The sequence below is a fragment of the Ovis canadensis genome, chromosome 2, assembly GCF_042477335.2.
Source record: "Ovis canadensis isolate MfBH-ARS-UI-01 breed Bighorn chromosome 2, ARS-UI_OviCan_v2, whole genome shotgun sequence".
Classification (NCBI taxonomy): Eukaryota; Metazoa; Chordata; class Mammalia; order Artiodactyla; family Bovidae; genus Ovis; species Ovis canadensis.
Genome location: NC_091246.1, coordinates 69,173,685 through 69,193,983, shown reverse-complemented (window position 1 = coordinate 69,193,983; position 20,299 = coordinate 69,173,685). Strand labels below are relative to the sequence as shown.

Here is a 20,299-nt window from a genome sequence, read left to right as displayed (position 1 = left end):
CAGAAGGGCGGCACAGGAAACCGGAGGGAAAGACTGTTGACACTGACATCTTTAGAGGAATGAGAGCCCCAATACCCACCTGAGGACTCTGACAACTGACCCGGAGGAGAAACTGATAGAATCTGGCATGGGAACCTTTTATAAGGAAGGGAGCTGAGAGCAACTGCTAGCAAAGTGGGCTGTATTTGCTTCCCTTTTAAAATACACTATTCTGAAAATCCCTCTGTTATAGATAATACAAGGTACAATGCTGCCTTGAATTTATCAAACATTCTGAATTGGTAATAATCTTAATGAATGAGGTTGTAAAGTCAGTTATTTCTCCCATCTGATCAGAACAATGTGCCCTCTGAAAACCTCCTGTGCTGACAGATGACAGCTGCCCAAAACGCACTGGGCATCCTTGGTCATGTATAAAGAAGTGGGAAGTGGGTCTGGAAAGGTGGTCCAAGACCATGGATGGACAGGAAACAGCTGATGGCCAGCTTGCTGGTTACCTCTGCAGAATGCATAGAGTAGTTGGGTGGCAGCTTTTCCAAGGCAACTGGGAGACAGTAGGATCCAGTTTGAAGACGTTCATTTAAGAGAATTGGCAGCCACTGAAACAGATGATGTAAAGAATAAAATGGTATTTATTACAGCATATAATTCTGGCAATTTATCTAGCTTACAATAATCAAATGCAACTAAATGATGATTAGATATTGACCAGGGCTCTTTTGGGCGTAATTTCTCTCAAGTTCTTTGCATTTTAAATTCCTTGAGAACTCCTGAGATGGTATTATCAATGATTCACTGCTTTCAGAGCCAAACTAGTAGCATTTTTTTCTTTATAGCCAATGTTTGTGTGTGTCTAAACATCAAGGTTCAGTTTACCTTTTATATATTTTAAAGAGATAACTCTTTCCTTGGAGGAAAAAATTATTTTTATATGTGAAGCATACACACACACACACACACACACACACTTTGGAAACAATGCACATTGCTATGCTTTTTTATAAATGAGTATTCTTTCAGTATTGATCACCCACTACCTTTCATTCCTGAAATTGTCATTTGCCAAGTCAAGTCATCTCCACTCTGCTACTTCTGACAGGAAAAAAGCAAGTGAAGAGAATGTAGCTGCTTATCTCTGTAGGTACCCTGGATGCACCAGCAACAGCAGTGTGAATCTGCAAGTTGAAAACAACTCACTGAATATCCCAGGAGACTTTCTACTGAGTTTCCTTGCTTCTGCTGACAGCTGATATGATAGAAGGTGAACAGGAGGTGGTGATTTACTGTAAGCTTAGCAGGAAGCTTAATTTTCACTTCTTCATAGAAGTCAGGAGACCTGTTTCAAAAGCACATTATACACGAATAACTTTTAGCAAGAATGACGGCTTCTCTGACTATAATTGTAACACCATGGACCCTCTGCCCCTCAGGATTTGCCTGCCTGGTGTTTCACGCTTCATTTTACATCAGCCTGCTTCTAGCTGAAAGTCCTTGAGATCAAGCTTATGTCACTGAATACACTTCACTTACATAAGGCTGCTCACAAACTAAAAGCTTTGTCAGGAAAAAAAGAAAATCCCTACACACAATAGAAAAATCCAACAACTTAATTTGGACAAGGGATGAGTCCTGCTCTGACCTCCTTTTCATTTCTACCTCAAGAACAGGGTATGACACTCGACTGGCACTCAACAAAAATTTGGGGAAAACAAATGAAGGATGCAGGAAGGAAAGGGGACCTGATTTTACTGAATTATGAAGTCCAGGAGTTTACTAATAGCTTCATGTACATTACTCATTTAACCCTCGTCTCAGTCCAAGAGGGTAGGTTCAGAAAAGTACTTAAATGGGCCAAGGTTACCAGGCTGGGGGCAAATCCAAGTCCGTCTGATCCTGAAAATGTGAATAACAGTTTAGATATTCTGTGACTCAATTTACCCACATAAAAATGAGTGTTCCATTTCTCCTTTGGTCAACTTAAATCTCAAAGTAGGTAGTGGCATAGGTGTGGAGTGGTGTATAGAAAACAAGGAGACAGAGCAAGGAGGACTGGATTTTGCTTCTGGCCCCTCCAGTATCTCAAAGCTAAGCAGGACACTTTTTTCTCTATGTAACAGCATAAAATCTCTCGGTATCACACTAGGGTAGAAGATTCCAGAAAAGTCAAAACAGTATTAGGTTCTTGAAGACACATTCTCCTGATCACAGTTACTGGCAAAAACTGTCCGTCTGCAACATAGCATCAGGGAACTGGCATGGGCTATCTCTGTCCCTTAGTCCCTGAATTTTAAATTCCTCCTCCCTGGTAGGAGGAATCACCTAAAGATTCAGAAAATCAAGGGGATAATGAAACAAGCTTGGCATACGTTTAGAACTAGGAAATACACTTACTTGTTATGGTATGTAACGGCTGTGTACACTTCCTGCAGAAATTCAGGGCCATTGGATTTTCCAAAGATGACCTGTTTGCCAGTATAGAAAGGGTCAAATTAACTGTGATATTTGAGTAAATCAAATCAACAATCATCCCACTAGGATGCTCTGGTCTCGTAGAGCTGTATTTTTATAAATTAGGAGCGCTGAGTTCTACACGTGACCCAACTGATGCAGAAAAACTGGCTACAAAAATAAACTGAGACCCCAGGGGGCTACATCACTGACCGAGGGCCACAGGCTTGTGAGACTAGAAAGTCAGTGCTCTCTCCATTTGCCTCTCCACCTAGAGGTCTGCACTGCAGGGCAATGTCAAAGGGTTGCATCCTCAGTGAGATCCCTTTTCCAGCCTCTTTTCTCTGGTTGCTTTGGTCATTAGGATCTTCACTGGCCACATATTTATGCTATTTAGAAAGACTCCTCTTCGGACACACGTTAGCCCAAAAGGCCCATGACTTCACAAGTGGACTCACTTTTCGAAGAGCCTTCCCTTCTAGATGCAATAATGCCCATGCCAGGCCCCAGAGCTTGATAAGTAGTGAACAGGCTGGAGTCTGGCCCCTACCTGTCCCTGGCTGGGCACCTGGGCTACCATCAGGATCTGCAGACTTGTATCTGGCAGCCCTGATGGACTTGCCAGGGCTGAGAGCAGTGAGAACTAGGGGAGTCTTCCTCCTAGGGTTTCTTCCCCACAACCATTGCAAGAAGATACGTTGTGTTGGGAAGGTGGGCGGGACATTAAAATATGGTTTACTGAATCACTTTACTGTATATATTGCAGACATTGGTGAGTGAGTGAGTGAGTGAGTGAAGTCGCTCAGTCGTGTCCGACTCTTTGCAACCCCATGGACTGTAGCCTAACCAGGTTCTTCCATCCATGGGATTTTCCAGGTAAGAATACTGGAGTGGGTTGCCATTTCCTTCTCCAGGGGATCTTCCCAACCCAGGGACTGAACCCAGGTTTCCCGCATTGTAGGCAGACGCTTTACTGTCTGAGCCAGCAGGGAAGATCCATTGCAGACACGGGTACAACACTGTAAATCAATTATACTTCAATTTAAAACAATTTGGCCATTAAAATTAATGAATTAAAAGATGGTTTTATCAAAAGTGAATATTTGAAGAACGGGAGCTTTGGAAAAAATGTCTTCAATAGAATTCTTTGACTTAAAACAGTAATAGCTAACCACCATCTCATTTATAGACAGCTGGTTAAAAAAACACAAATTCTGGGGTTTGGGGCTCCTTAGGGGACACTGTATTACACATTATTATTTGATTTATCTTTTACCTCAGGATGAAGATCCATTCCTAGAAGGTGTTGAGATGGTGTATGTTTATTGTTACTAGGCATCACTTTTTAAAAAAATCTCTAGATGTGGACTGGGGCTTGAGTAGATGTGTACCACAGCATTCAACTGAAAGTACAGCAAACACGGCTGACACCCTGGGCCTGTCTCTCTACTTCTCATGCTATAAGGATGGCTGAACAAATTCATGATATTTTTCAGTCCTCTAAAATGATACGCATTTCCGAATGTCACAGCTCACTGCGGAATAAGTTTCGACTTAGGCTGACCCGGATTCCCTATCAGCATCCTGGGACCAATAATGGACCAGCCACAAAGGGCTCTGCACATGCTCAGTGGTGCTGGCCTGAATCAACACACACTGTAGACTGATCAGCCGTGGATTTTGTCAGTGTGAACTGACAAGAAGTTCAGCCCACCCTGCTTAGAGGCAAATGTTTATTCCCCTCCTTACTGGCATAGCACTGCTGGCATCTTCTCCACACATAAACTGGATTTTGATTGTGATGTTCCGGGCAGACGCTAGTTTGTTAGTAAAGTTCAGACTCTGTGGGTAGACATAGAGAAGGTTTCTGGAAAAGAAAAGATGAGGAACCAATCAGCAAGATCTAGAGTCTATTTTAACCAAGTTGTTCAGGGGATGCTGAAGTCTGCACTCATAAGGTGGCTGTTCTGAAGGAGATTTTCCTCTCAGAAGTGAATTACTTTTGGAGAATAAATGCATTATTGTTGCTTCTTCCTCTTCAATTGCAGTGATCTGATAATAACCAACACTGTTGTCTGTTTTGCTACACAGAGAGAAGAGTCTGCTGCAGCTGAGAAAGTCCTGGAATGTGGAAATCTGCCCAGAGGTAACTATATCTGACACAAAGATATGAAAACAAAAAGGTTCTGCTCATTTTAAAAAGAAATCATGGCCACAGACTATGGCCTAATTTCATTTCTCCTTTCTAATCCCATGTAGCCCTTTTCTAAAAAAAAATCTTAATTGGGCTGCACCATGCTACATGCAGGATCTTAGTTTCCAGACCAGGGATTGAACCTGTGCCCCCTGGTTCAAGTGGAAAAGCAGCGTCTTAACCACTGGACCACCAGGGAAGTCCCCATAGCTTCAACTTTTTTTATTGTCATGACATATTACACTGGTTTAACTTTCTTTTCTTATATGAGATGACAGTTCATCTAAGCCCAATTAGCTATGTAACATAATGCAACACTATGAATAATATACCTATCCATTCAACAACTATAGGACAAATACTAGGCTGACTATAACTGTATATTTTTTCTTTCTATTTGCATTACTACTACTATAATCCACTAAAAAGTAAGCTCCATGAGGGCAGAGATTTTTATCTGATGTTTTTGATTCACTGATGTATTCCCAGCACTACACTGGCGCCTGACATAATAGGTGCTAAAAAAGTTATTTGTTGAATCAAAGAATGAATGTATATATATTCAATTAATCATATTCCTGACTTTAAGAAACAACAGTGATACTAATATTTATAAGTATCATTAATATTTATCACAGACTGGTTCCAAAGAGGAAAAGGAGTACGTCAAGGCTGTATATTGTCACCCTGCTTATTTAACTTATATCAGAGTACATCATGAGAAACGCTGGGCTGGAAGAAGCACAAGCTGGAATCAAGATTGCCGGGAGAAATATCAATAACCTCAGATATGCAGATGACACCACCCTTATGGCAGAAAGTGAAGAAGAACTAAAAAGCCTCTTGATGAAAGTGAAAGAGAAGAGTGAAAAAGTTGGCTTAAAGCTCAACATTCAGAAAACTAAGATCATGGCATCTGGTCCCATCACTTCATGGGAAATAGATGGGGAAACAGTGGAAAAGTGGCAGACTTTATTTTTGGGGGCTCCAAAATCACTGCAGATGGTGACTGCAGCCATGAAATTAAAAGTCGCTTACTCCTTGGAAGAAAAGTTATGACCAACCTAGATAGTATATTCAAAAGCAGAGACACTACTTTGCCAACAAAGTTCCATCTAGTCAAGGCTATGGTTTTTCCAGTGGTCATGTATGGATGTGAGAGTTGGACTGTGAAGAAAGCTGAGCGCCAAAGAATTGATGCTTTTGAACTATGGTGTTGGAGAAGACTCTTGAGAGTCCCTTGGACTGCAAGGAGATCCAACCAGTCCATCCTAAATGAGATCAGTCCTGGGTGTTCATTGGAAGGACTGATGCTAAAGTTGAAACTGCAATACTTTGGCCACCTCATGAGAAGAGTTGACTCATTGGAAAAGACTCTGATGCTGGGAGGGATTGGGGGCAGGAGAGAAGGGGACGACCGAGGATGAGATGGCTGGATGGCATCACCGACTCGATGGACAAGAGTTTGAGTGAACTCCAGGAGTTGGTGATGGACAGGGACGCCTGGTGTGCTGTGATTCATGGGGTCTCAAAGAGTCGGACACGACTGAGCAACTGAATTGAACTGAACTGAATATTTATCCTAAGCTGGGTAGTTTCTTTAATTTTCAGAATTATCCTATAGATAGATACTATTTTCATGGCATCACCCCCACAACACAAATGAAAAAAAAATGATATAGTTAGGAAACGGCAATCAAGAGCTGAAGTCAGGCACTCTGGCTCCAGAGTCACTCTGTTAACCTTATCCAAGCTCTATTCTCGTCAGATAAGGCTCCCATTAAATAAAATGATAAGAATGGCCTTTTCAGACTATCCATGACATCTCTCAGAGGCAAGCTTGCCTTAATTCTCTGGATCTCACTAACAGCTGAGTGTCAACAGTACACCCAAGGCTGATTTGACCGTGTCATATTCTCTGGGAAAGTGTCCTGTCTTCCTCACTCTTGGTCCATGATTCTAAATCCTAATTACACATTCTCCCCAAAAGGACATATTCTGGCCCCAAAGGCTTTGGATGATGAAACAACCTTTGTGTGAACTAGATTATCAAGAAAACAGTGATCAAGAAGGAGGACCAGGTGACCAGATTTTTTCCCTCTGTGAAAAAGGTTCTCATGATACTTTACAAGGGTTTGCATATTAATCCATACCAGAGTTTCTCAGCCTCACCACTACTGACATTTTGGACTGGATAGTTACCTGTTGTGGGGACTTTCCTGCATATTGTGGGATGTTTAGCAGCATCCCTGGCCTCTACCCACTAGATGGTAGTAGTATCTCCCCTCTACTCAGCTGTGACAAGTAAAAATGTCTCCAGACATTGCCACATGTCCCCAGAAGTGGCAAAGTCACCCTCACTTGAGAACCACTGACCTATACATGTGAATTTTGCATTACAAATCTATAGAACTATGCCTGACAAATTTCGTATCTTTAATAGATATAATCAGTGCATCTAGTGGGTCCATACTCACATGTAAAGGGTTTCATTGGAAAAGTATAAAGTCAATACTCAAGAATTAGGCAGAAGAAAATTTTTAATGCTTGATTTATGATGTCAGAGGTAGTCAAGGACTGAAAAAACAAAAGAAAAAGACTAGACGACATTATTCTTCAGTTCTATCCTCTTCATTGTGATAACCTCCCCCTTGTGGGTGTGCATTGTGTGTGCGCATGAATGCAAGCAAATAGTCTTTTTGGACCAATATTTACCTAAATCCATGAATTTACCCCATGGATCTTTCTTGCTACAACAGTATCAACAGTGACAACACTAATAACCACAACCCCAGATAAGTCTCAGTGACTAAGCTAGTGAACCTCCGTCTGGTGGACACGCAGAGGAGGAACTGAGGCCCTGAGAGGTAAAGTGGCAGTTCACTCCATGAATCAGCCTCCAAGTGGGCAGGGTCCAGTTCGGCACTGACTCTGCAATGGCTGTCTCAGTGACGCCTTGCCAATCTTGCTCGGTCACGCTGAGGGACCCCACCTGCGATGCAGGCAGATGGAGCTGAACTTCAGAGGCCATCAGGAAAGGTCACAGATTAGTAATGATGGCAGAAGGCAGCTCACGGTTGGCAATGCAGGTGTCCATGTGGCTTATACACTCCTCTCTGCTTGCTCTCGGTCATCTCCACGGCCACCACACCCACCAGCAGAGCCAATGTTTACTGAGTGGCCATGTGCGGAGTGGTTAAGGGCTCTGAAGTCAGACTTGGGAAAGCTGCTTAGCCTTTCCAGAGCCTTTCCTAAGCTAACCCCAGTGGGGTTAGTAATTGCACCCACTTCCTAGGACCATAGGGAATGTTAATGAACAAGAACTTAGTGATAGCGAGGTGATGAGTATTACTTCCACAGAGCTAAAGTGAGACACACACCCCAACCTACACCCTCCACTCCACATCATCCTCATTTCTCACCTGGATTCCCACAGTGCTTTCTGCACTGCTTTCTCTTCTAGATTTGCCCCATTCACTGGACTCCTTATATGTTGGTTAGAAGGGTCTTTCCAAAGTGTAAAACGGATGATGTCAGGAGCCTACAAGGATTCCTAAACGTCTTCTCATGGGCCTACAAGATCTGGCCCTTGGCAATTTCTCCGATGTTACCAGGCATCACTTTCCCACACTGGCCTTCTTCAAGGCCTAGAATATTTTAAACTCATTCTCAACTTGGCGGCTCCTATACCTGCAAGTTTTCTCTGCCTAGAAAGGCGTCTCCTGTTCTCTAACTGACTCATTCCTTCTCAAATCTGGGGTTTTAGCTCACAGGTCAGATCCTCAAAGAGGTCTTTCTCCTATCCTACTTAATTGGGCCACTCCATTCACATATTCTCTCTCTCTTATAATTATACGATGATCATACATACATATGCTCACAAAAATGACTGATTATGAATAATGATTATGAAAATAACACATGTACCCATTCTCTTCAATCTCAAATACTTGCAAAGTACAGAAAAGTAGCAAGAATGAAACAGCCCCCATTTGATATCCCAACACAAGATTACTGCCGAGGCTAGCATATGTCCCTCTAGTCTTCTTCCCTCTATATGTTACATATTTTTATCAAACATTTTTATGCACAAAACTTTTAAAAAATGTTTATTGTCATTTAACATTGTTCAGTTATGACCATTTTCTGGTGTCACTAAACATTTGTTTTTTGGCCATACCACGTGGCATGTGGGATCTTAGTTCTCCAATCAGGGATCGAACCTCACGGCTGCACTGGAAGGCAGAGTCTTCACCACTAGACTGCCAGGGAAGTCATTAAATAGTTTCAATAAACATGATTGTAAAAAAAAAATAAAAATAAAAATAAACATGATTGTAGTGAATGTATATTATCCCGCATTATGAGTGTGCCATTATTTACACAGTCTCAAAAAATAAGCACTAAGATTATTTCCTTTTTTTTTTCAATTCCAAAGTTAGAATGAACACTTTCTATACCTTGCCTCTCTGCAATTCAGGGTACTTCTGGAAGAATCCCTTTTAATTCTATATAGCTCAGTTTCTTCATCTTTAAATTAATTGAAAAGATACCAATCAACCTTTCTTTATGCTGTGCTAGAAGAAATAATGAGCCAGAGTTCATAAAAATGTTTTGAAGTAGAGAGATGAAAGGGTCTGTGTAAATCACAATGGTAGTAGCCCAGCAAGCCTGGATAAGCAAGTCAGCTGTCAGCACACTGGTTTCCTACATCCCAAGCCAGGGCACCACCTACCTGTCCTACACATCTCCCAACACCAGTCGATAGTTTTGCACGCGGCTTCCAAAGGGGTTGCTGGCCCCTATGTTCAAACATCATTAGCACGGGCACTCAGCGTTCTGCCCTGTATGCACGTTCTGCAGAATACAGAGCAGGAAAGAAACATCCAGGGAATTTAGTCCACATTCCTTTTCTGTGGACCAGAGACTGACTAACCCAGAGAGGTTAAGTGATTTTGCCTAATAATTTTTTTAAGAAGATGCATTTCCCAAGGATCATCATAATTCTTACTGGCAAGAATACTAAGTGATATGTTTTGTTAAATCTGCATGATTTCTAAGAAATGAATGTAACAAAATAATAGCGTTTTCTTTTGGAAGGAAAGATCTACCTACAGGGTCAGTAATCCACAAAGCCTCAACCAGATAAGAATAATTATCAATAAACTGATAAACAGCCTCATACATTTTATATATGGTAAATTATAAGTGTGTGTGTGTGTGTGTGTGTGTGTGTGTGTGTGTGTGTGAGTCACTCAGTTGTGTCTGACTCTTTGCAACCCCATGGACTGTAGCTTGCCCGGCTCCTTTGTCTATGGTATTCTCCAGGCAAGAATACCACAGTGGGTAGCCATTCCCTTCTCCAGGGGATGTTCCCAACCCAGGGACCAAACCCAGGTCTCCCACACTGCAGGCAGATTTTTATGGTCTGAGCCACCAGGGAAGACCGAGAATTACATTATCTAATGATTTTTGAGAATGTCAACTATAACTGAACTAGGGATCCCTTGCTAGGAATCCCTTACCCAGAAGTTTCTTTAGTAATTACAGGCCTAAGGTAAGTGTAGGCATTTAGTATAATCTCATCTTTTCCCAAATGTGGGCAAAAATGCTTCTCTTCAGTCAGGTGCATCACAACACAGAATAGGATGTTTGGTATTCATCAACAATTTTCTTTCCAAAGCCACTTCATATGGCTTCTCTTGATTATAAACTATTTTAGTAACTCCAAATTCTTTCCATTGATTCAGCAACAGCCCCTCAACTTATTTTTAAACTGTTGGCACTGAGCAGCTCCAGGAAGTCAGAAGTTAACTTGTGGAATCTGGTCATTATTAGATCCAATTGTTGACCAAACTCTCTCTGCTCTTTATGGTTTGGGGATCATCCTCTATTTCTTTTGCTGAAAACAGGTTAACTCAAGGGACCTTGAAATCTCTGAAAGCCACAATGCCAAAAACATCAGTTTGGTTTCTCTTCCATTTAGCCTATCCCTCATCCAGTGCAAGGAAACAAAGAGAAAAGCTGCCCTATAAAACAGAAAAACAAACTATAGAATGGAAGAAAATATTTACAAATGATTCAGCTGACAAGGGAATTATCTCCAAAATATACATACAGCTCCTATAACTCAATGTAAAAAAAAAAAACTAATAAAAAATGGGCAGAAGATCGAAATAGACATTTCTTCAAAAAAGACATACAGATCGCCAATAGGCACATGAAAAGATGCTACACATTGCTAATTATTAGGGAAACATAAATCAAAACTACAATGAGGCCCCACCTCACACCGGTCAGAATGGTCATCATCAGAAAGTATACAAATCAAATGCTGGAGAAGGTATGGAGCAAAAGGAACCCTTCTACACTGTTGGTGGGAATGTATATCGGTACAGCCACTAGGGAGAACAGTATAGAAGTTTCTTAAAAAACCAAAAATAGAGCTACCAGATGATCCTGCAATCCCACTCCTGGGCAAATATATAGAGAAAACCATAATTCAAAAAGATACCATGCACCCCAATGTTCATTGCAGCCCTATTTGCAACAAGACATGGAAGGAACCTAAATGTCCATTGACAGACAATGAATAATGATATAACCTAAGCTGCTTTTACACCAGGGCAGGTGAGCTTATATGATTAGTGACCCTCATTAGGTAAGATTCTGAGTGAGAATATCCTTTTAAAAAAACTACAAAATGGAGCTGCCTTGGTGGCTCTGTCGTAAAGAATTCATCTGCCAATGCAGGAGATACCAGGTTTGATCCCTGACCTGGGAAGATCCCACATGCCGAGGAGCAACTAAGTCCGTGTGCCACAACTACTGGGCTGTGCTCTGGAGCCCAGGAGCTGCAACTGCTGAGCCCACATGCCACAACTACTGAAGCCTGGGTGCCCTAGAGCCTGTGCTCCACACAAGAGAAGCCACCATGTGAAAAGCCTGCACGCCACAACTAGAGAACAGCCCCCACTCACTGCAACTGGGGAAGAACCCATGCAGCAACAAAGACCCAGCACAGCCAAAACAAATAAATAAAGTCATCTCAAAAAAAAACAAACAAAAACACAACTACCAAATGTTCTACAGATAGAAGGTTGACAAGTCAATTTCCTCACCTTTTTATTACACAAAAAGGCTGGAGTTAAGTCTCAAATGCAATGATACTCAAGAACTTAGAAAATTGCAATATATGATACAAATGAAGATTTTTTTCCTATCAAGACTATAAATGTAAAACAGCTGAGTAGACTGTACAGGGCAACCTTAAACACTCTGCAGGGCAGTGAGATCTTAAAACGTGTTACTTAACGAATGGATCAGTTTCTCTGGGTCTCTCTCTCTCCATCTTCCAATTGAAGTCTCTCATGTATCTCTTGGCGGTGCTCACTTTCTCTGTCTCTCTCCTTCCCTCTCTCCTCTCTCCCTGTCTTTAATCCATGTGTGTGTCTCTGACTCTCTTTCAGTGTCCCTCACTTTCTCTCTTTCTGTATCTTTCTGATACACCCTCTCGCATCCTTTTCTCTCCCTCACAATCTCTCAGAAAATGGCAAAATGTTCCTTCTGTAGGGGCACTCCTTCAGTTTCACTGAGTCACTAAAATCCATTTTCTTCTGAGTTTGCAAGCGTTTGATGATTTCTCACCCTGGGCTGGGCCTCGGTTGTGGGCAGGATGACAGACACAGGACCTAAGATCTATGAACATCTCAGAATTCTAAAAAAATTTCTGAGACCCTCAAAAATGATTAACTCCAAAATATAAAAAGTAAAACCTCAAAACAAAAATTAATGAATTTTAAATTAAAATTAAATGCTTACCAAATGCAACATTTTATCAGTTGACAGTAATTCTACTGAGTTTAACAATAAGCAAAAAAATCCCCCCCCCATTTTTGCAGGTTGTTATAAAATTACACATTGGGTATATATAATTAATATGGAAATGGATACATCTTAATATGTTTTAATTGCCAATAAAGGTCTGTAGAGTCAAAGTTATGATTATTCCAGTAGTCATGTATGGATGTGAGAATTGGACCATAAAGAAGGTTGAGTGCTAAAGAATTGATACTTTTAAACTGTGGTGCTGGAGAAGGCTCTTGAGAGTCCCTTGGACTGCGAGGAGATCAAACCAGTCAATCCTAACGGAAACCAACCCTGAATATCCATTGGAAGGACTGCTGCTAAAGCTGAAGCTAAATTATTCTGGCCGCCTGATGTGAGCAGCCGACTCATTGGAAAAGACCCTGATGCTGGGAAAGACTGAAGGTAGAAGGAGACAGGGGTGGCAGAGGATGAGATGGTTAGATAGCATCACCAACTCAAGGAACATGAACTTGAGCAAACTCCGGAGATAGCGGAGGACAGAGAAGTCAGGCATGCTGAACTCCGTGGGGTCACAGAGAGCCAGACACGACTTAGTCACTGAAAAACAACAGCAGCACGGGTGCTTTGAGAAGTCTTAAAAGGAACATGGCTGTTGAAATGGGAGAAACGATGAATAAAGTATCAGATAAATTGGTTTTTCTGTTTTATTAGTTTTCTTATAGCTAGAGACACAAGTGTTGGTTTAATAGCAGGCTGTTAGCAATATGCACTGGATTGAAGTAGATGGGATAGTAAATTGGCACCTACCTCTCCTAATGCAACACTGCTGAAACAGCTTTTGATATAAAAAGCTCTCCAGGTTTCTAAATAAACACTTTCAACCTAACTTCTTTGGCAATCTCAAAGTAATTTCTTTTTCTTTCCCTGGTGTTTTAAAAGTCTCCCTCTCTAACCATTTTTGCAAAGACAGAGCCAAAGAATTGATAAACTATTTGCTGAAGTGGAAATGGAGCAAACCAATTATATGAATAAGATGCCCTCATTCAAAACCTACAGAAAAAGGCTAGTGGCTCTTACTTCTTTTAAGCAACAGACTTTGAATTGAGCAGAATGAAATTCAAATGCCTACTAATATAAGTAATATCTTATAGTTATCTGATGTCTTTTATTCAAGCATTCCAAAGAAAAAGCAAATCTAGATATACTACTTTGAGCTATCTATGCAAAGTGAGAAGCCGGAGAGATGGTTTTGTATATCATTCACATTTCACTGCCAGAAAAATGTATTTTACATGTAATAGCAAAAGTAGCTAACAACATGTATTTCTTACTATGTGCAGGCACCATTCTAACTAGCTAACAGTACCAATGACAGTACTGCTATTTAGCCTCATTAGGCAGATGATCCTGCCTGGAAAATTCCATGGACGGAGAAGCCTGGTAGGCTGCAGTCCATGGGGTCGCTAGGAGTCGGACACGACTGAGTGACTTCACTTTCACTTTTCACTTTTATGCACTGGAGAAGGAAATGGCAACCCACTCCAGTGTTCTTGTCCGGAAAATTCCAGGGACAGGGGAGCCTGGTGGGCTGCCATCTATGGGGTCGCACAGATGAGTCCGACTGGGGTCGCACGACTGAAGCAACTTAGCAGCGGTAGCAGCAGCAGGCAGATGATAAAACTGAGGCCCAGAGAGGCTGTATAACCGGGACAAAGTGACACAGCTGGCAAAAGGCACAGCGCAATTCAATTCTAGGCGCCCTGAAGCTCATACTAGATCCAGAGCCCATAACCACTGCTTCTTCTAAGAACAACAGTAAACAGTTTCTTTGGTCAACAATGAGGCTCACCAGAACTTTATCATAAGGTGGTCTTTTATTAAATTGTTTACAGGCATTAAAGGATGCTTCCCCAAGAAAATTATAAGAGTTTTCTTTTAAGTTTAAAATAACTTAAGGATGAGAGTGAGTACTGTCCCTTAAGGTATTAGATAGAGGTTTTGGTGTTTTAAATACATTGAGTGCAAATGAAGTTAGAAATCTCAGAGTTTAGCACCTGGTATAGTCTCCAAATCTTCCTTTCACCCAGAAATTTTATACCTTGTTATATAATCTCCGTAATCTGCCTCACATACTTTTCTTTAGCATGAGAATGTTTATAAATACATGCATAAAAATAAAATACTTGCTATGTCATGGTCTATGTCCATGGCCTCAGGCCATTAATTTATGTTTATTCCTATTTCTAATACTCTATAGTTTAGATGAAAGCACAAACTCACAAAGCAATCAGTGAAAAATGGAAAGGAGAAGAAAACCCCTCATGTGTAGGGTGAAGGGAACATTCCATCTTCAGAAATCAGAGCAAGAGAAATGGAATGCACAAATTTTTGTAGGATACCAGCCAGAGTCCACACAAGGCTGCCTGCCTCATCACATGAATGGAAGGGGACTCCGGGAATGAGTCACAACAGCAGCTTGTGCCTCAGTCACCTCTGTGCTCCGTGGGCTAGGCTGCAATGTCTTGTATAAATGCTGGTATTGTATTCTGAACACTGGGGACCTCTACCCCTCACCTCCACAACGAGCAAATGCAGTTAAGCCAGAGACAAAATGTTACCATATTGTTTAGAACACTACAACGATCCAACATGCTCTCTCCACACTCGTCATGTTAAATTAGTACACTCAAAAACAGAAATCGAATGAGAGACAGAGAAACAGAAAACAAGAGCAAACTCTAGGACTTGTCATTACACCACTTTTAAAGACTTACGGGGATGGGGGGAGGAACTGTCGACACTTTCTCATTGATGGACTACAATTTGAACATCAAATCTGAGGTCTTTGTATAGAATACCTATTACAACTACAAAGAATCCGTCTTTGAACTTGAACTAACTAAATGTTCACAGCTCCTGTATTTCAGACTACCTTTTCTATTACATCAATCCCCATCCCTTCTTTTTTTTCCCCATCCTTTCTTTTATGAGATAGATTAAAAGTTGCTCTTTAGTGAGAGCTTGGTAAGGCAGTGTTCTTATAAAATAAAGCAGGATCTCAAGCTGGGACAAAGAAAATGCTACCTTTTAGAAAGAGTTAAAAGCATCTGAGCTCTCCATAAAACCCACTTACTTGTTGAGGAAAAGTTCAGTTAGTTTTCAATCACAAAAGACCTAAAGGGAAAGTTGGGATATTTATGGTCTTAGGTTTTATCTAGATGAGGTTCCCAATAAAAAGAATCACAAATACCCAAGCATTTGAAACATGATGGGGAAAACTGACTGCTTTAAGAACAAAATAAATCTCTCTCCAACTTTGTTTGAAACGTTTTTTTAAAGATACTTTGCTTAGCTGAAATTTTACCAGTTAAGATATCCACGTTACTAAATACTTTTTTGGAAACTCTGCTTAGCAGATTGAACATATTAAGTGGTTTATATATCATTCACTCCCACTTTAGTATGAATTAGTTTACTCAGTTCCTACTCTTCCTACAAAAAGGTTAGATTTATGGACTGTGGTGTGAGTGGAGAAAGGAAATAAGAAGGATGACAGGAGTCTTCCCTGGTGGTCCGGTTAAGGCTCCTTGCTTCTGATGCAGAGGGCATGAGTTTGATCCCTGGTTGGGGAACTATAAACCCATATGTCACACACACACACACAAAAGGATTGCGGGGTAATTACTAACTGTGAGACACTGCTTTGGGGAAGATCCTCAGTTGCTTTGGGTGTGAAGGAGAGTGACAAAGTAACGGGAAGCTAGGCAAGTTCTCAAATCCAGATTTTTTTATTCCAAAATTTGTTCTATAACCTCCTTAAACTTGACACTGACAGTATAGTCAAAATGTTCACTGGATAAGTGCAGCTCTTCCAATTCCCAGCTAACACCACAGAACCCATGATGTGGTTTTTAAGGTCTAAGTTATTTGTATATTCTTTGTAAGTCTCACTTAGGGAGGGCTCAGAAATTTGTTAAATAGGTCAAGCTTCAGTTGGTTTAGTAGGACACTGTTTTCAGTCGGTTTCTTTTTGGATGAAAAGAAAATACATTACATTATTTATTTAAATTAATGTAATGTAATATATTACATTAATTCTACACAAGCAGAGATTGGAACTACTTTAGCAATATATATTTCAGATATCTTGAAAAACTCTCCCTTCCACAGCTATATTTTGCATTTCACTCAGAAAATTGGAGTCTGGTGGGCTGCAGTCCATGGGGTCGCACAGAGTCGGACACGACTGAAGCGACTTAACAGCAGCAGCAGCAGCAAATTTATATAAATTATACATATACATATATATATATATACACACATACACATACATATAAATAGATGCTTCGGAGGTGAGTTGGTGGTGGGGTGTAAGGGGGTGCGGGGTAGATAACTGAACTGATAAATACATACATAGAAATAGATGCTTCAGAGGTGAGTTGGTGGTGGGGTGTAAGGGGGTGTGGGATAGGTAAGGTGCTACATGATGGGAAATAGGATAAATGACCCCATTCCTTAAAATTGGGTTGGCCAAAAAATTTGGGTTCTTTCCATAACATCTTACAGAACAACCAGAACGAAATATTTGGCTAACCCAATATATACAGCTTAGGGTTGTTTCCCCACTGCTCTGAATCTAAGACAACTTGGGACATTTGCTTTAACCTGGGTGAAAAAAAAAACAAAAAACAAAACACGTCATCCCATATAATAGGCTTGTTTCTTTCGAGGGTGTGTTAGTGAGGGCTGGGGATGGGGACTCCTCTCACCTTAGAGGATATGTGAAGAAGCAGTTAATTTTCTATAGGGAGAATGTACTGCATATGTCCTAGAAATATACCAGGCTGACGGGAACACTCTCCACAGAGAGCCTGGTCCTTAGCATTGGGGGAAGGAAACCACTTTTCCTCACCCACCTTCCCACCTCCCCACACTCCTTCAAATTCACACAACTGGAGTGCTTCATACAACTTCATACAACACAAATTCATACAACTTTTGGTAGCTTGGTTAAGAACTCTGGTTCAGTGCAGTTCAGTTCAGTTGCTCAGTCATGTCCGACTCTTTGCGACCCCATGAATAGCAGCACGCCAGGCCGCCCTGTCCATCACCAACTCCCGGAGTTCACTCAGACTCACGTCCATCGAGTCGGTGATGCCATCCAGCCATCTCATCCTCGGTCGTCCCCTTCTCCTCCTGCCCCCAATCCCTCCCAGCATCAGAGTCTTTTCCAGTGAGCCAACTCTTCGCATGAGGTGGCCAAAGTACTGGAGTTTCAGCTTTAGCATCATTCCTTCCAAAGAAATCCCAGGGCTGATCTCCTTCAGAATGGACTGGTTGGATCTCCTTGCAGTCCAAGGGACTCTCAAGAGTCTTCTCCAACACCACAGTTCAAAAGCATCCATTCTTTGGTGCTCAGCCTTCTTCACAGTCCAACTCTCACATCCATACATGACCACAGGAAAAACCATAGCCTTGACTAGATGGACCTTTGTTGGCAAAGTAATGTCTCTGCTTTTGAATATGCTATCTAGGTTGGTCATAACTTTTCTTCCAAGGAGTAAGCGTCTTTTAATTTCAGGGCTGCAATCACCATCTGCAGTGATTTTGGAGCACCCAAAAATAAAGTCTGACACTGTTTCCCCATCTATTTCCCATGAAGTGATGAGACCAGATGCCATGATCTTCGTTTTCTGAATGTTGAGCTTTAAGCCAACTTTTTCACTCTTCTCTTTCACTTTCATCAAGAGGCTTTTTAGTTCCTCTTCACTTTCTGCCATAAAGGTGGTGTCATCTGCATATCTGAGGTTATTGATATTTCTCCCGGCAATCTTGATTCCAGCTTGTGCTTCTTCCAGTCCAGCGTTTCTCATGATGTACTCTGATATAAGTTAAATAAGCAGAGTGACAATATACAGCCTTGACGTACTCCTTTTCCTATTTGGAACCAGTCTGTTGTTCCATGTCCAGTTCTAACTGTTGCTTCCTGACCTGCATATAGATTTCTCAAGAGGCAGGTCAGGCGGTCTGGTATTCCCATCTCTTTCAGAATTTTCCACAGTTTATTGTGATCCACACAGTCAAAGGCTTTGACATAGTCAAGAAAGCAGAAATAGATGTTTTTCTGGAACTCTCTTGCTTTTTCCATGATCCAGTGGATGTTGGCAATTTGATCTCTAGTTCCTCTGCCTTTTCTAAAACCAGCTTGAACATCAGGAAGTTCATGGTTCACATATTGCTGAAGCCTGGCTTGGAGAATTTTGAGCATTACTTTACTAGCGTGTGAGATGAGTGCAATTGTGCAGTAGTTTGAGCGTTCTTTGGCATTGTCTTTCTTTGGGATTGGAATGAAAACGGACCTTTTCCAGTCCTGTGGCCACTGCTAAGTTTTCCAAATTTGCTGGCATATTGAGTGCAGCACTTTCACAGCATCATCTGTCAGGATTTGAATTGGCTCCACTGGAATGCCATCACCTCCACTAGCTTTGTTCATAGTGATGCTTTCTAAGGCTCACTTGACTTCACATTCCAGGATGTCTGGCTCTAGATGAGTGATCACACCACCATGATTATCTGGGTCATGAAGATCTTTTTTGTACAGTTCTTCTGTGTATTCTTGCCACTTCTTCTTTATATCTTCTGCTTCTGTTAGGTCCATACCATTTCTGTCCTTTATCGAACCCATCTTTGCATGAAATGTTCCTTGGTATCTCTAATTTTCTTGAAGAGATCTCTAGTGTTTCCCATTCTGTTCTTTTCCTCTATCTTTGTATTGATCGCTGAAGAAGGCTTTCTTATCTCTCCTTGCTATTCTTTGGAACTCTGTATTCAGATGCTTATATCTTTCCTTTTCTCCTTTGCTTTTCACTTGTCTTCTTCTCACAGCTATTTGTAAGGCCTCCCCAGACAGCCGTTTTGCTTTTTTGCATTTCTTTTCCATGGGGATGGTCTTGATCCCTGTCTCCTGTACAATGTCACGAACCTCCATCCATAGTTCATCAGGCACTCTGTCTATCAGATCTAGGCCCTTAAATTTGTTTCTCACTTCCACTGTATAATCATAAGGGATTTTATTTAGGTCATACCTTAATGGTCTAGTGGTTTTCCATACTTTCTTCAATTTAAGTCTGAATTTGTCAATAAGGAGTTCATGATCTGAGCCACAGTCAGCTCGTGGTCTCGTTTTTCCTGACTATATAGAGCTTCTCCATCTTTGGCTGCAAAGAATATAATCAATGTGATTTCGGTGTTGACCATCTGGTGATGTCCATGTTGAAAGGTAAGGGCAAGTTCGGACATGTCGGGACATGTCCCGGCAGAGAGCAGCAGACAAGCCCAGGAGGCGGGCCGACAACCAAGCCATCCAATCAGGAAGCCGACACGGAGCCCTTAGATACCGCTGAAACCCGCGCTTTCTTCCTTATATGGGAACCCGGCCCTAGCTATAAAGCCTTTCCTCACCCCTCCTACCTCGCAGACTCCCTTTGTCTCCTTGCTCACCCACCCCCGGGAGTTCTGCCCGAGAGCGACTGCCCAATAAAGGCCTTCACCAACGGTCCATAGAGGTGGCTCTTTCTTCCCGCGGCGTTTCTTACACATGTGTAGAGTCTTTTCTCGTGTTGTTGGAAGAGGAACTCTGGTAGCAGCTTCTAAAGCAGCTCTGGATGATGCCGGACTCCTGCTGCTCTTTCCCTCCAAAGTTCCCTCTCCTTGAGAGTGGACTGGACCTAAGTGACTCATTTCTAACTAGAAACTTTTCTAATCTACTAATCTAAGCGAGATTATAGTACAAAAAGACTCTAGTTATATATTCTTACTCTCTCTTGC

General features: G+C 41.5%; 1 protein-coding gene across 3 annotated transcripts in view; it reads right to left on the bottom strand.

Moving 5' to 3' along the window:
• Positions 1-20,299, bottom strand: part of DOCK8 (dedicator of cytokinesis 8) — a 239,502-nt gene that overhangs the window by 82,550 nt on the left and 136,653 nt on the right. For all 3 annotated transcript variants that reach the window (XM_069576387.1, XM_069576389.1, XM_069576388.1), the window contains 4 exons: positions 4,198-4,315; positions 2,392-2,462; positions 1,198-1,336; positions 498-599 (listed from right to left, as the gene is read on the bottom strand). In XM_069576387.1, coding sequence (XP_069432488.1) covers positions 498-599; positions 1,198-1,336; positions 2,392-2,462; positions 4,198-4,315 — 430 coding nt within the window. The remainder of the gene's footprint in view (positions 1-497; positions 600-1,197; positions 1,337-2,391; positions 2,463-4,197; positions 4,316-20,299) is intronic.